Below are 13,516 nucleotides of genomic sequence, written 5' to 3' on the forward strand. Positions count from 1 at the left end.
GCACGGCGGCAGTCAGCCCCTCCCCTCTTTTGACGGCTTCTCCCACTCTGTACCACACCACTCCTCTGTCGCGCTTCTCAGGGCCCATATGGAATCTCTCGATGTATAACTCAAAACTCAAGTGACTGATGAAAAAAATTCAAACTACACAAGTGTTTAAAAAAGTTTAATCAATTTGTACGAATTCTGGCTCAGGAATAATGTACAACAAGTAGACACAACTATTTTGAATCATCCAAAACAAGATTCAAATTAGTCTCACTCTATTTTAACATCATAAGTAATACAAATGTTACGAGATCAGAAGAAAAGTTTGAATTATCCATGGTTTGTTATTCAAGCATTTCAATTATTCATGATCCACATTATTTACATTTGTCACACAACTAGATGAAATGAAAGTATCAACATACATAGTTACAACCGCTCAAAAATAATTCATATATACACACATTTTATTCAAAAAATATCATATTATTAATATTTAAATATCTTTTGAGTATACAATAATATGATTATTTGATAGAATGGACATGAGTCTCCAAAAGGTTAATGAACTTGCACAGCTAGTACAAGAAAGGTCTGAAAATTTTCCGACCTAACAATAATATGACATTTTTTCTGAAAATCTTTTTTTTATATTGCCACATAGTCTCCTTGTAACTTTACATACTTCTCCCAGCGATTCTCCTATCTCTGTAACCCATTCAAATAGTACTCTGCATTTTTATCTGCAAAATAATTGTTCACGAAGTCTCTTCATTTGACGAAAATCTTTGTCATTCAAGTGCAATTTTTAAATGAGGGAACAAAAAGAAGTTGTTTGGGACTAGATCTGGTGAGTATGGTGGATGGTTAACTAGTTCAAACCGTAAATCGTGGATTTTTTCCATAGCAACCACTGAGGTGTGAGACAGGAGTTGTCTTGATGAAACAGGATTGTCTTTTTCTGCAAATGGCCATTTTTTTGCAAGTTCTGCCTTTATCTTGTCAAGTAATGATACATAGTATGTTCCTATAATGTTTTTTTCCCTTTAAAGATAAGCGATTAAAATAACTCCATGAATATTCCAAAAAACAGTCGCCATGACTTTCCCAGCCAAAAAAAAAACAGTTTTTGCTTTTTTAGGAGCCGGTTCCCCATTTGCAATTTATTGTTTGGACTGCATTTTTGTTTCGGCTATATAATGGTGTGTTATCTACAGTAATTAATTGGTGTCAAAAGTCAAGATTTATTTCTCCTAAACTGCAACAAAAGAGCGTTTTAAATGTTCATTCAAACACGTTTTTTTTCTAATCTGAGCAAACACGGCACCCAACATGTGGACAGCTTTCTCATGCCTAAATGTTGATTTAATATGTGACAACCACATTCTTCTGACATGTTCATAACATCTACTATCTCTTTCACTTTAATCAGGCGGTTTTTTTTGTCGGTAGATGCAGTTTATGGACATCCCGAACGCTTATCATTTCCCAAACTCTTACGACAACGTTTAAGTTCAACAGCCCAAAATATTACTATGGTAAATGATGGTGAAGTGTCCCCATACACAGAATCCAACTCATTTTTGATTTGTGAAGGTGTATTGCATTTCAAACACAAATATTTAATGACAGCTTCATACTCATTTTTATCTATTTTCACAAAATAACTCACATAAGCTCACTGAAAAAGTCTGTTACATAAAAATTGCACGTCCAAAATAGCTGAAACTTTGGTAAGTAACTGTCAACAGATGAACAACGGAATTCAGTAGCTTTTATTTATGTATGTATTTTTTTAGTACTTCTATCTTCACGTTTGAGGTACGGAACTTTTCAGACCACTCTCACATATGTGATTCTCACCAGAAAAATTTTAACAAAACGTGTGTAATTCTTGACAAAAAAATTTGTTCTGATAAAACGTGTCTTTTGCAATTGTACCAAAATGTGTTGTACCAAACTCCCTACAATACAGGATGACAGCAATAGTTGAAAAATTTATAAAAAGCAATATTTGTAGTAAAACTGTGGTCTATTGCGTGGTTTCCAAGAATAATCATGTGCTTATATACATGTTCAAACATTTCAGATTTTTAACATTATATCAAGTTAGAATAAAAGAGGGTCGGACATAAACCAAGTAAAATTTTAAAAACAGGAGAAGGTCGGTGATGTTGCACAATCAAACAAAAATAGTTAATTATGTTAGCTTCAAAATGATGATTGTTACTAACATAAGGATCTCAGGAATGGGGGTCACAATACTGTTCTGGATTATTATCATTTTGAAGCTGGATTATTATCATTTTGGAGATTATTGGCAATATGGATTGTATAAACACTAGGTATTACTTTCCACCTGACACTGTCACAGGTCCTGTGCACTACTGATAGCGAGATATTGTAATTTAACTCTCTGAAGAACAACAGCAATGTTTTGTGTAACTTAAGTGTTACTTTCCCACCTGACACCCTCACTGGTCCTGTGCACTACTGATAGCGAGATATTGTAATTTAACTCTCTGAAGAACAACGGCAATGTTTTGTGTAACTCTAGGTATTACTTTCCCACCTGACACCCTCACTGGTCCTGTGCACTACTGATGGCGAGATATTGTAATTTAACTCTCTAAAGAACAACGGCAATGTTTTGTGTAACTCTAGATGTTACTTTCCCACTTGACACTGTCACTGGTCCTGTGCACTACTGATGGTGAGATATTTTAATTTAACTCTCTGAAGAACAATGGCAATGTTTTGTGTAACTCTAGGTGTTACTTTCCCACATGACACTGTCACTGGTCCTGTGCACTACTGATAGTGAGATATTGTAATTTAACTCTCGGAAGAACAATACCAGTATGATTTGTGTAACACTTGGTGTTAGTGCTCAGCTAATACTTGTACTGGTCTTCCCAGTGTTGGGATTCTACCAAGAGCCTATATTAAGAGAGGAAATTGAAGGGAGAGTTTACACTCTCTAAAATGGGATTGTTAAAGACTATACAAAGTCTGTTCAAAAAATATAGCAACTTTTGTTTTTTTTTTTTTCCATTTGAAAATTATTTATTTACTCACTAATCTCAATTTTGTCTCCTTCAAAGCAATTCCCAAAAGTAATTAGTGAAGCAAACTGCCCAACTTATGCCAACGTTTCTTCCAATCCTTGAAGCATTTCAAAAAGTCATTTTTTGTAATCTTGTTCAGTTCCTCCTTCGATGCCGTTTTCTAGCCAATCTTAGCATAGCGTCGTCCTTTCATGGACCTTTCCTTTCAGGAACAAGAAAAAGTTGCAGGGGGGTTAGATCTGGGGAATACAGAGGCTGCAGCATTATTAGTGTGTTTATTTTGGCCAAAAAACCACATATATTTAGGCAATATAGAGGGCAACAATGACCTAGTAGAAGACTTTATGAGTGAACAGGGTGATTCTGATTGAAGTTCTATTTTTCATGTTTATGGACTGTCAGTTTTTTACACAAAACAATTTTTTTCACTATTTGTGCAATTGACAATGTCTTCCACGAGTAACAGTGCCAATCAGGAGTAATAGACCCAGTGTCCTGAGATATTGACTAAGCCAGGACTAGCGCCACGTGCCGCTGACAATTGTTGTCACAGTTATGACGTCACCAAATCTGGCAATGGGGTTAGCTGGACAACCTTTTTGGCTGCTCTCAATTCATTTTGGGCAAGTTAAAAAAAAAATGTTCCTGAATTTACCATGACCGGTCAAATGATTTTCAGCAGCGAATGTGTTAAGTAGTAACAATGCGTGAGCAGGGGCATTATCGTGGTGCTAAAGCCAATTTTGTTCTTCCACAAATTCGAGGGTTTCTGGCGGATTGCTTCGCGCAAATTGTTCATAACTTGCAAATAATATTTCTTATTGACAGTTCTACCCTGTGGCAAGAACTCATGATGTACCAAGCCCCTGCAATCCTTTCACATTCAATTGAACTTTGCACGCTTTTTTCGGTCTTGGCTCATGCGGCAGCTTCCATTGGGATGATTGAGCTTTGGTTTCAGCGTCATAACCATAAATCTACAATTCGTCACCAGTTATGACCCTCAGGAACAAATTTGGATCATCGCCTACAGAGTTCAACAGCTCATTAGCATTGGTAATGCGCTGCTGTTTTTGGTTGAAATTGAGCAATTTTGGTATGAATTTCGTGGTGACCCATCATAACCATATCATTGGTAAAAATTAGATGGCACGAGCCAATTGATATGTTCAGGTCCTCTGCAACTTCTCTAATGATGATTCGACGATTAGCAAATACTATTTTCTTCATGTCATCAATGTTTTTATCTGTTCTTGACGTGCTCAGGCGTCCAGCACGCTGTTTGTCGTTAACATCTTCTTGGCCCTCTGTGAACATTTTGTACCACCGACAAAATGTTGCTTCGGTCCAAGGTAGCTTCTCCATATGCCACAGTCAACATTCAGAATGCATCCACGCAATTAATTTCATTTTTAACACAAAATTTGATACAGATTCTTTGATCCATTTTTTCGAATAAGTACAAATTGAAGACGAGCCAAGACACATGCAAGCAAATCAGCTGTCAACAATTCACTGAACATTCAAAATGGCCAAATTGTTGACATACGTCAGAGACAGGTGTAAAACTAAACACCATAAAAAAATTAAAAAACAAATATATGTAACCTGTGGAAATTAAAGGCGCGATATTTTTTTAACAGACCTTGTACGCTCTTAGGTTTTAAAGCTACTACTTGAAATGTACCTATTCTTTTGGTGGATGAGTTTATTTAAATTTTATCACTGGCACTTTAAAAGATCGAAAAACACAGTTTATGCTATAAGATTCTGTGTATTAATCAATTCGTTCTAGAAAACATCTTTAACAATATACAAACTGTATTTTAACTAAAACTAAAGGTATTCATTTTGGTCCCTCCAATTTAAAAACATATATTTTCATCTTAGTTTGACTCACTAACTGAATAAATGATTACTATTACAATAAATATGTTTCCTTCAAACTATATTTGACTAAAATAACTTCTAAATTTATGTTTTACATTCCCTCTAATAGATAAAAAAGCTACATGAATGATGTTACCTTTGATGAATGAAGTACGAGATGGATCCAAACTCTGGGACTTTATTGAACTCTCGGTATTGCTAGAAATTTCATGTGTCTTATCTTCAGATATTGTATTGGTTCTAAAAAAATCAAAAACTGGATTAAGAAAAGAAAATATCCCTGCAGACAAGTTATCAGCTACTGTATCTGATAAAATATTATCAGCAACTTTTTCGTCTTCAGAAGCAATTTGAGAAGTTTCCTCCATACTTTTGGAATCTTCATCAACCATGTCACGTGAAGTATCTTCTGCTACTTTTATATCATCAGAAGAATCTGCTGATTGAGAAATTTCCTGGGAGGAAGTTTCTACAGGTTCTTCAACTAAACTGTCTTGAACATCTGTAACAGTCTCAATCTGTTCAGAGAGAATTGATGTTTCAGATGTAACAGAATCTCTGATTTCATCCTTTGAAGTATCATCATAGTCTTTTTGAACAGCTTCAGTAGTTGATTGACTTTCTACTGCAGAATCAAAATTCGGCTTTTCTGTAAGGCTCTCTTGAAACGGAGCTGAAGTATCAAGAACAGCAGGAATGTTTGGTGCAGCTGTATATTCAGGTTTTGTGTTTATATCAACAATTGTATGTTCAGGTTGCTCTAAAACTTCATTACTTTCTTCTACTGCTTTATTAGCATTGTCATTTTGCATATTTATTTGACCAAATAGAAATCCCCTAGAGTCTAAATTAGTTGGCTGTTTAGACTCAGATGACTGTACAGTTGAAGGGTCTTCTGCAGATTTGACAGTATCGTCTTGGTTTACAATTTCAGTTGGAGCTTCAGTAGACATTTCTTCTTTAGATTCGTTATGTAATTTTTTATTAAATCCAGAACGCATAATATTGGCTTTGTTGTAATCAGATGTTATTTCTTCTTTGCTGTTAATTTTGGATGCTGTTTCATATAAATCATGAGTTTGTAATGGTTTTACATTTTCTTTTTGTACATCATTTATAGTATCATTCATTGTTAATAATGTTGAGTCTTCTTGTTCCGTATCACTGCCAAGTACTTTTTCCTCTGAATTTGGAAATGAATGGCTTTCATTAATTGCAGGATCTAAAATAACACTGGACGAATCATTTGATACAGTTTCAGCTGAACTCTCAGTAACAACATCTGGAGATTGTTCATTTTCAACTCTCGATTCTTCACTTGAAAGTTTAATTTTATCTTCATTGGTAGCCATATGATTGGGTGGATTTGAATCTAGAACGTTAACATTCGAAAGATTATCTTTGTTCAGTATATGAACAATATTTGGAGCTTGTGAAACATTCCCTGAATCACTGAGAGAATTTATATTTATATGTTTTTGTGACACATCCTGTTGTAAAATTGAAGATTTAATTTCATCAGATTGATTCACTGCAGCATTTGTAGAAGTGTCCTCTTTACTGGCTTCTTCACCGTCTTCTGGATTTTCTTCATATTCTCCTGAGCTTTCTTCCTCTTCATCTTCATCTTCATAACCTTTCTCATTTTCCTTCTCACTTGGTCCAATTCCAGATGACATAAAATCTGATATAGTATCTACAACTGTATTAAATATACTAGACTTAGAACTAAGGACCCCAGACTCAGCATTGCCAGTTTCAGATTGGATTCTTTCTACATTATCAGACAATTCTTCCACTTTATCAGATTGAGTTTTGGTACTTTCAGTAGGAGGTTTATTTTCTTCATTTTTGACTTCCTGTGGCGAGAGTGCAACAGGAGTTTCAATTTTGCTTACTTGTTCAGGAGATAACTGAGAAATGTCTTGTGAAGAGGTTGCATCAGCAGCATCTTCTGCCTTGTGTGAATGTTCAGAAGATGGCTCAGAATTATCTTGTGAAGAGGATGTAACAGGAGTTTCTTTTGTATATACCTCTTTAGGAGGTTGGTCAGAATTTTCCTGTGAAGAGGGCAAATCAGGAGTTTTTTCTATTTTATGTACTTGTTCAGAAGGCGTCTCAGAATTATCACTGACAGCATCGTCATAAATTGTTGTTCCGCCAAAAACTTGATACTTCTTTGTGGATTGTGGTTTGATGTCTGGTGAACTCGGGGGAACCGAATCGGCAGACACTCCACCAATCGTGCTGAATAAACCTTTTGAGTTGACTATTTGTAGTTCTGGAGTTTTGGATGTATCAGGCCCAATATTTTCAGTAGTTTTACCACTGGTATTATGTACTGTTTTTTTAATATCCTCTGTAGGCAATTTATATTTTAAATCACTTGATCTTACTAGAACTTTTTCTTCTTTCAAAAATTCTTTTGGAACATATCCTCTTTTCCCATTGATCTAAAAAAAAAACAAAGAAACAAATTAAACACTCATAGTAGTGTATACAGTATCTACTGATTATTTATTCATGTAGATAAGAATTTTAATCAGTATTAAGTGTGATTTATGTAATTAAACTAGTTTGTACTATACAAAACACATAATAATAATCATTTTTAAATATGTACGTAAAAATGGATTTGAACATGTTACTTACTACTAACTCAATATGGTAAAAATTAATTTTTATTTCAGGCAACTACATTAAAATAACAATTTAATATTTAATATACAAAGACTTTGAGCATAATTAAGTTAACTCAACAATTTTGTTCATATATGCTAATGCATTTACTTATTTGTATACATAAACACACAAAAAACATAATGAAAATATACAAAAGTACAAACAGGAACAAGCCACACAAAGCAAAAATGGAAGAGATTAACCGATGTCCCCTCTCACAATCTTCTTTATTTTTTAATGTTACATACCCCTGAATTGCAAACTTCAAGAAACTTTTCTAGGCTTCCAAGGAAATTTTCACTCACACAGTCCTTAGTAATATCTTCCTGTAAGAAACAATACCTTGGAACAACAAACTCAATATAATAAAGGGTGGTAATTTGTAGAATAGTTTCTGGTGAAAATATTTAAATAAAAAAAAATACACCAGGTTTGATGAAGATCCTTCAGATAAATTTTTAAATTAGGTATGCATGGCAGTCTGTCATAATGTATACATCCCAACTTTAAAACAAAATTACAATTATTTATTGTGATATAGAATCTCAAATAGACACTTCTGATTAACGTATTTGCTATAAAAATAGCCTGGAACACATGAGTTGTGCAACTAAAAGAACTATTGTGGTATTTTATTTTATTTTATTTTATTTTCCAACAGCAGCAGCCAATTTACAAATACAAACATAGATAGTAGATACAGCGGTATTAATGTTATCTTGAATTCTTCAGAATAACAGCTGAGAATAAACCTTGGATTCAACCAAAAAATGATTAAATGATCATAATCTACTAAACTTTGATCAACTTAGTGAACTGCTTTCTTTTCTGTTTAATAGATGACGCAGGTACTCTGTACTTGCCACATTACAATATTACTTTTCTGAATGATTATGAAAAAAAATTAAATTGCTCAACTATTAATTGTTTTTAATGTTATAAAATTGCTTAGTACGTACTATTCAAAAAAATAAAGATGATCAGTCAGTGGGTCTCAAAATTATAATATTAACTCCAGATCTAGTGAGACTATGTGGGCATTTTTACCTTCACCATCTTGTGTGTATACATGTACATATAGAGTGTTCAGTCAATAATAACACATTAATGAATAACAAAGTATTTGGTATCAATGAAAAGAGAAGATTCCAATGGATACAAACAAACAGATTTTGAGCACTAATCTACATTTTGACAAAAGTAAGTAAATTAAATGAAGTACTATTTTTTTGTGAAATTGCACTAGTTATGTCAAAACAACCAATGTTTAATTGGTTTGTTTGTGAACCTACGATTATCTATACATCTATGTTACTTCCTTTATATTAAACTCACACTGTGAGTGCCATCAATGGTATTTAGTAAAAGGTATCAACATGATTTCATTCCATTTATATTCCAGTGTGAGCTTCATTAACGTGACTCCTCAGTAAAACTCATAAACCTTTATTCAATTTTTTACACCACATACTTTTAAATAGCGTTCCATGAATCTTACAGAACCAAAACCTAATATAATATTTAATTTCTGGTATCTAACCTTACATTTACATTACTAGACCTAAGATCTACCATAAAATTTCTTAGAAATAAATTTTTCCAGTATGAGTATTCTCAATTAATTTAGTAAGCGGTCTCAAAGTGGCTTATGCCTTTAAGTGTGACCACCATCAATGATGAGTCTCAAAGTGACATGTTTCTAAGTGAGGGACTCCTCAATGACATCTCTTTAACGAGTCTCTCAGTGTGAACATCATTGCATATACCAACACAAACAAAATAAAACCTTTTTATTACTGTAAAAATATTGCTTCCACTCTGAATACTTTTTTGTTTTTCTAAACTTTCTTGTAAATCTTTGGAATAAAATATTTGTATACTGGTCAGGCTACATGATGATGAGCAACTAATTTTCTATGGAAACTAATCAACAAACATTCCTTCAGCAGCCCAAAAATATATGCATATAACCTTGCTAGATGATAAAATGCTTGTGTCATATAACGCTTTGATTGAGAGCCAACAATTTTTTCACATACAATCATGAATTTTTGACATTACCATTGTTAATGATTTCTTTTTTATAAGTAATTAATCAGAAGTCTATGCTTGTATGACTCCACTTCAACAACTTAACAGCAACTGAGTACACATAAACTAGATCCGAGCAATGCCTGACACCTGGTTTGGCATGTGCATTAATCACTTTCCCCCCTCCAAACTGCATAGAACAGTCTTTTTATCAATTAAATATTGTGTATAAAAACAAAATCACATATTTGTTTTTGTCTACAACCTGTGTTTTTATGACTTTTGCATTGTTTATATTTCCTTGTGATCAAAGTAAGACAAAAGTGATTATGAATTGAGTTCCGGAAAATATTCAGTTAATTAAAATTAGTTTACTGTTTTCAACAAAACTGGTTACTTATTACTTTTTTTATTGCTTTCTTTATTGCTTTTTTATTTTATTTATTTATTATGTTGTAAATAATCTTTATGTATATATTTGTTTTGTGCGTGTGTATGTCACTGAACTCCTCCTAAACGACTGGACCGATTTTTGACAAAATTTTGTGTGTGTGTTGAAGGGGAATTGAGAATGGTTTAGATTCACAATTTGATCTAATTTATGACATTTGATCCAACCATCTAATTCAATGGTAATATTATTTAAACACTGCTATAAAAAATATCTTATTGTAAAAAGTTGTGAATGTTTGCACATAAGTTAATCGAATCTGGTTAGCTCCCATGGCATTGTGTATGGTATTTTTTATTATAGTTAAAGAAAAGTAAAATGTTAACACACTCTTCCCCTTATACCAGAAGCATATGCCCTTAAACATATTTCTTGATCAGTGAAAACATCAAAATCAATCAATTCAGCACCAAATATTAATCTAAGTTGGATTCCAAAACCAACATATATAATCATTTTCTTTGTTAGTGAAACAGCATAATTGTGGAACCGTAAATAAATTAGACCGGGAGTGAATTTAAACGACCGGAAAAGGCTCATATTGACCGCAGCGACGTTTTAGTTGTACGATATACTTTTGTCATTGGGACAAAAATGTAACTATAACACTTGAAATGTCTAAGACCGGAGATAAATTACAACTGCTGGTAGTAGATGCTTTTTAACCCAATGAGATCTTGAACACAGACATATGTATATATTTTATAGATCAAGTAAATAAATTAGACCAGAAGTGAATTTAATCAGACAGACCTGACTCTTTTTGACCGCAGTAATGTTTAAGTAGTACCAAGTTATATATTTTCTTCATCAGAACAAAGAGGCAAACTATAACTGTCACTTGAAAAATTTTTGATTGAAAGTAAATTTAAAGGGCTAAAAGAAGACGCTTTATGACCGAAGTTGGTTTCTGTTGGTATATATTTTCTTGATCGGAGCACAAGGCAAACTTTACAATGGTACTGGAAATAAGAAAGTGAATTTAATTTAGGAGACTGAACTTGATTCTTTATAATCAAATTAGTTTATCGAAACTTATCTATGTAAAGGAAGTGTCCTGACTTATGTATCAACGAAGGAATGACTTTTCTCTACCACATCAAGACTGGTGATCAAATTGTGAAAATTTCCATAATAAATGCATTGCAGCAAATACATTTTATATATTAACAGAACTTAATGTAAAGTAATCAACTGTTCTATGTAAACATTATAATATTACAACACAATCATATATTTAATTAATTTAAGTACCATTTGAAAAGTATTGCTATTTATAGTCTTGAAAGCATAGAGTAGGCATAAAATTAATATGGACACCAACATAATATATATCTAAGATAATCTTAATTCCATTCCTAAACTGCACAGAATGCCATATACCATTATGCACTATATCACCATTACTATGCATTATATCATTAATTGCTATTGTCTTCGGTTTAAGGATTCCTCCACACTGGCATAAAATAGTTCAATTGTTCCTCAAATCGTCAGAGCAATAAACTACCATGGAATGTTGGAGGGAAATTCAAATAAAATGACTTCAGGGTTCAAAAACACTGTTTAAAAAAACTTAAATCTAAAATGGATCAGGAGCTTGGAATAGCTTTGAGTGACTATCAATTATCTCAGGAGCGTTTGAAATGTCATAGAAAAATCATAGGTAAATATAGTGTCCTTTTTTCAATTTGCATGCAAAACCGCGGGTAACTGCTAGTTATGTTATAAAAATATATTCAAATCATTATAGGTTAAAAAAGGTTTACAACAAACAACAATTAAAGCAGGTGCTAAGTAAACACAGTACCCAACTCAAGTGTTATCAAAGACTTAGATTTTAAACGTACTGTGCATAATTGTGTTGAAATTTTATGAAAAAAGGACAATATTATAAACATCAGTCAGTATGTTACTTATACTGAAGAATGTTTGTACTGAAAAATTATATGGTTATTGCAAAACTTGTGTCCTGGTAACAGAACAAACTGTCAGCTACCAATTATTCTGAAATCAACAAAATGTTCCTCATAACTGTGCTGTTTAAAAGTTATTACGATCCCTAAAATTGTAAAAAAATATGAGTACAATACTATACTGAACTGTAATAAATGTCGATAAAATGTAGGCTACTAACAATGGACAAATATTTTCTTGTAGAAAAAAACAATACTAACTAAGGCACGCAGACAGACACACATACATTTTGGTTAATATTAGATGACTGTCATGTGTTACGTTTAATCTAATATATATTTTCTATTGATTTACTTGTTTTTCTTAGCAATTCCACTTATCCAAATTAACATTAGATGTTCTAAATTAGGTACTATAAATTCAGTATTATAAAATATAATGATATAATTAATGGTGTTGCTACAATAAATTATCTAAAACACTTGTAATGCATAAACTTTGTAAATAAATACTATTCAGAAGGTATTCTTTGATGAAAGTTTGTTACTGTCGATGGATGACTTGAAAGAATAACAAGATTTTGAAAATTTGCCATAGTTATGTATTTTTGTAAAATATAAAGATGGCAGAATGGTTGTCTTTCTGATGAACTCATTTTATTTTAAAGTGTCCATTCTTTTTCTTTTTTTTCCCTTCCTGAGGGAGAAGGACAGTTTGTCCCCGCGCTTAGTCCTAAAAGGACCTTTGCTCCTCCCTTACTTTAATTTTGTGTCCTCAAAGTCTGAGGCTTTTGCAAAAACCAATCAGATTTGAGGGCTTCTGTTCTCTGATATCCTTGGGGCTGAGGAGATATGCTCCCAAGTATCTTTTCCGAGTTTCTACGATGGCAGGACAATCTAACCAAATGTGCTCTGCTGACTCTTCCTCCTCTCCACAGTCTACACTCGTTACTCTGGCTAAGGCCTACCTTCATAAGGTGCTTCCTTAGAGGGTCATGTCCTGTCAACATTCCTAATATCAGTCTTATATCCTCCTTATTCTGGTCTAAGAGAGCTGTCCACCCTTTAACGTAAGGAGAGATAAACAATTTGGTTAGTCTTAATCCTGAGGCTCTACTCCAATTATTGTGTCTTATCCTCTTTTCCCAATCTTTGAACAGAGCTTTAATGTCGGAGAAGGCTATCCCACAACCTGGCTCAGGCCCCACCAGTGTCCATTCTTAGATTTTAACATAACCGCAAATAACTGTGAGTGAAGTGGTATGTTTCTTGCAAACAAATCTACATATTCATTGCAGTGAGACTGGATTAATCTGCTTTGTCTTATAATAGAAAACAATATTAACACCAAAGGTTTAAACAAAATGTTGTTGCAAACTTAAAAATAAATAAACAAAAAAGAGAGAAAATAAATTCTTGGAAATACATACCAAAAGAATCTTAACAACCCCCTTCCCCTCATTTATGTGTATTTCGAATAAATCATTGCT

The 13,516-nt window shown here is 33.0% G+C and overlaps 1 protein-coding gene across 6 annotated transcripts in view; it reads right to left on the reverse strand.

The window, feature by feature from the left end:
- The window catches only part of LOC124357035 (transport and Golgi organization protein 1), a 69,114-nt gene that overhangs the window by 49,993 nt on the left and 5,605 nt on the right, over window positions 1-13,516 (reverse strand). For 5 of the 6 annotated variants that reach the window (XM_046808418.1, XM_046808419.1, XM_046808416.1 and 2 more), the window contains exons 3-4: window positions 7,877-7,954; window positions 5,083-7,399 (exon numbers count right to left, since the gene is read on the reverse strand). In XM_046808418.1, coding sequence (XP_046664374.1) covers window positions 5,083-7,399; window positions 7,877-7,954 — 2,395 coding nt within the window. The remainder of the gene's footprint in view (window positions 1-5,082; window positions 7,400-7,876; window positions 7,955-13,516) is intronic. The other variant, XM_046808417.1, reaches the window with a different exon arrangement.

This window comes from Homalodisca vitripennis, chromosome 3 (assembly GCF_021130785.1).
Source record: "Homalodisca vitripennis isolate AUS2020 chromosome 3, UT_GWSS_2.1, whole genome shotgun sequence".
Classification (NCBI taxonomy): Eukaryota; Metazoa; Arthropoda; class Insecta; order Hemiptera; family Cicadellidae; genus Homalodisca; species Homalodisca vitripennis.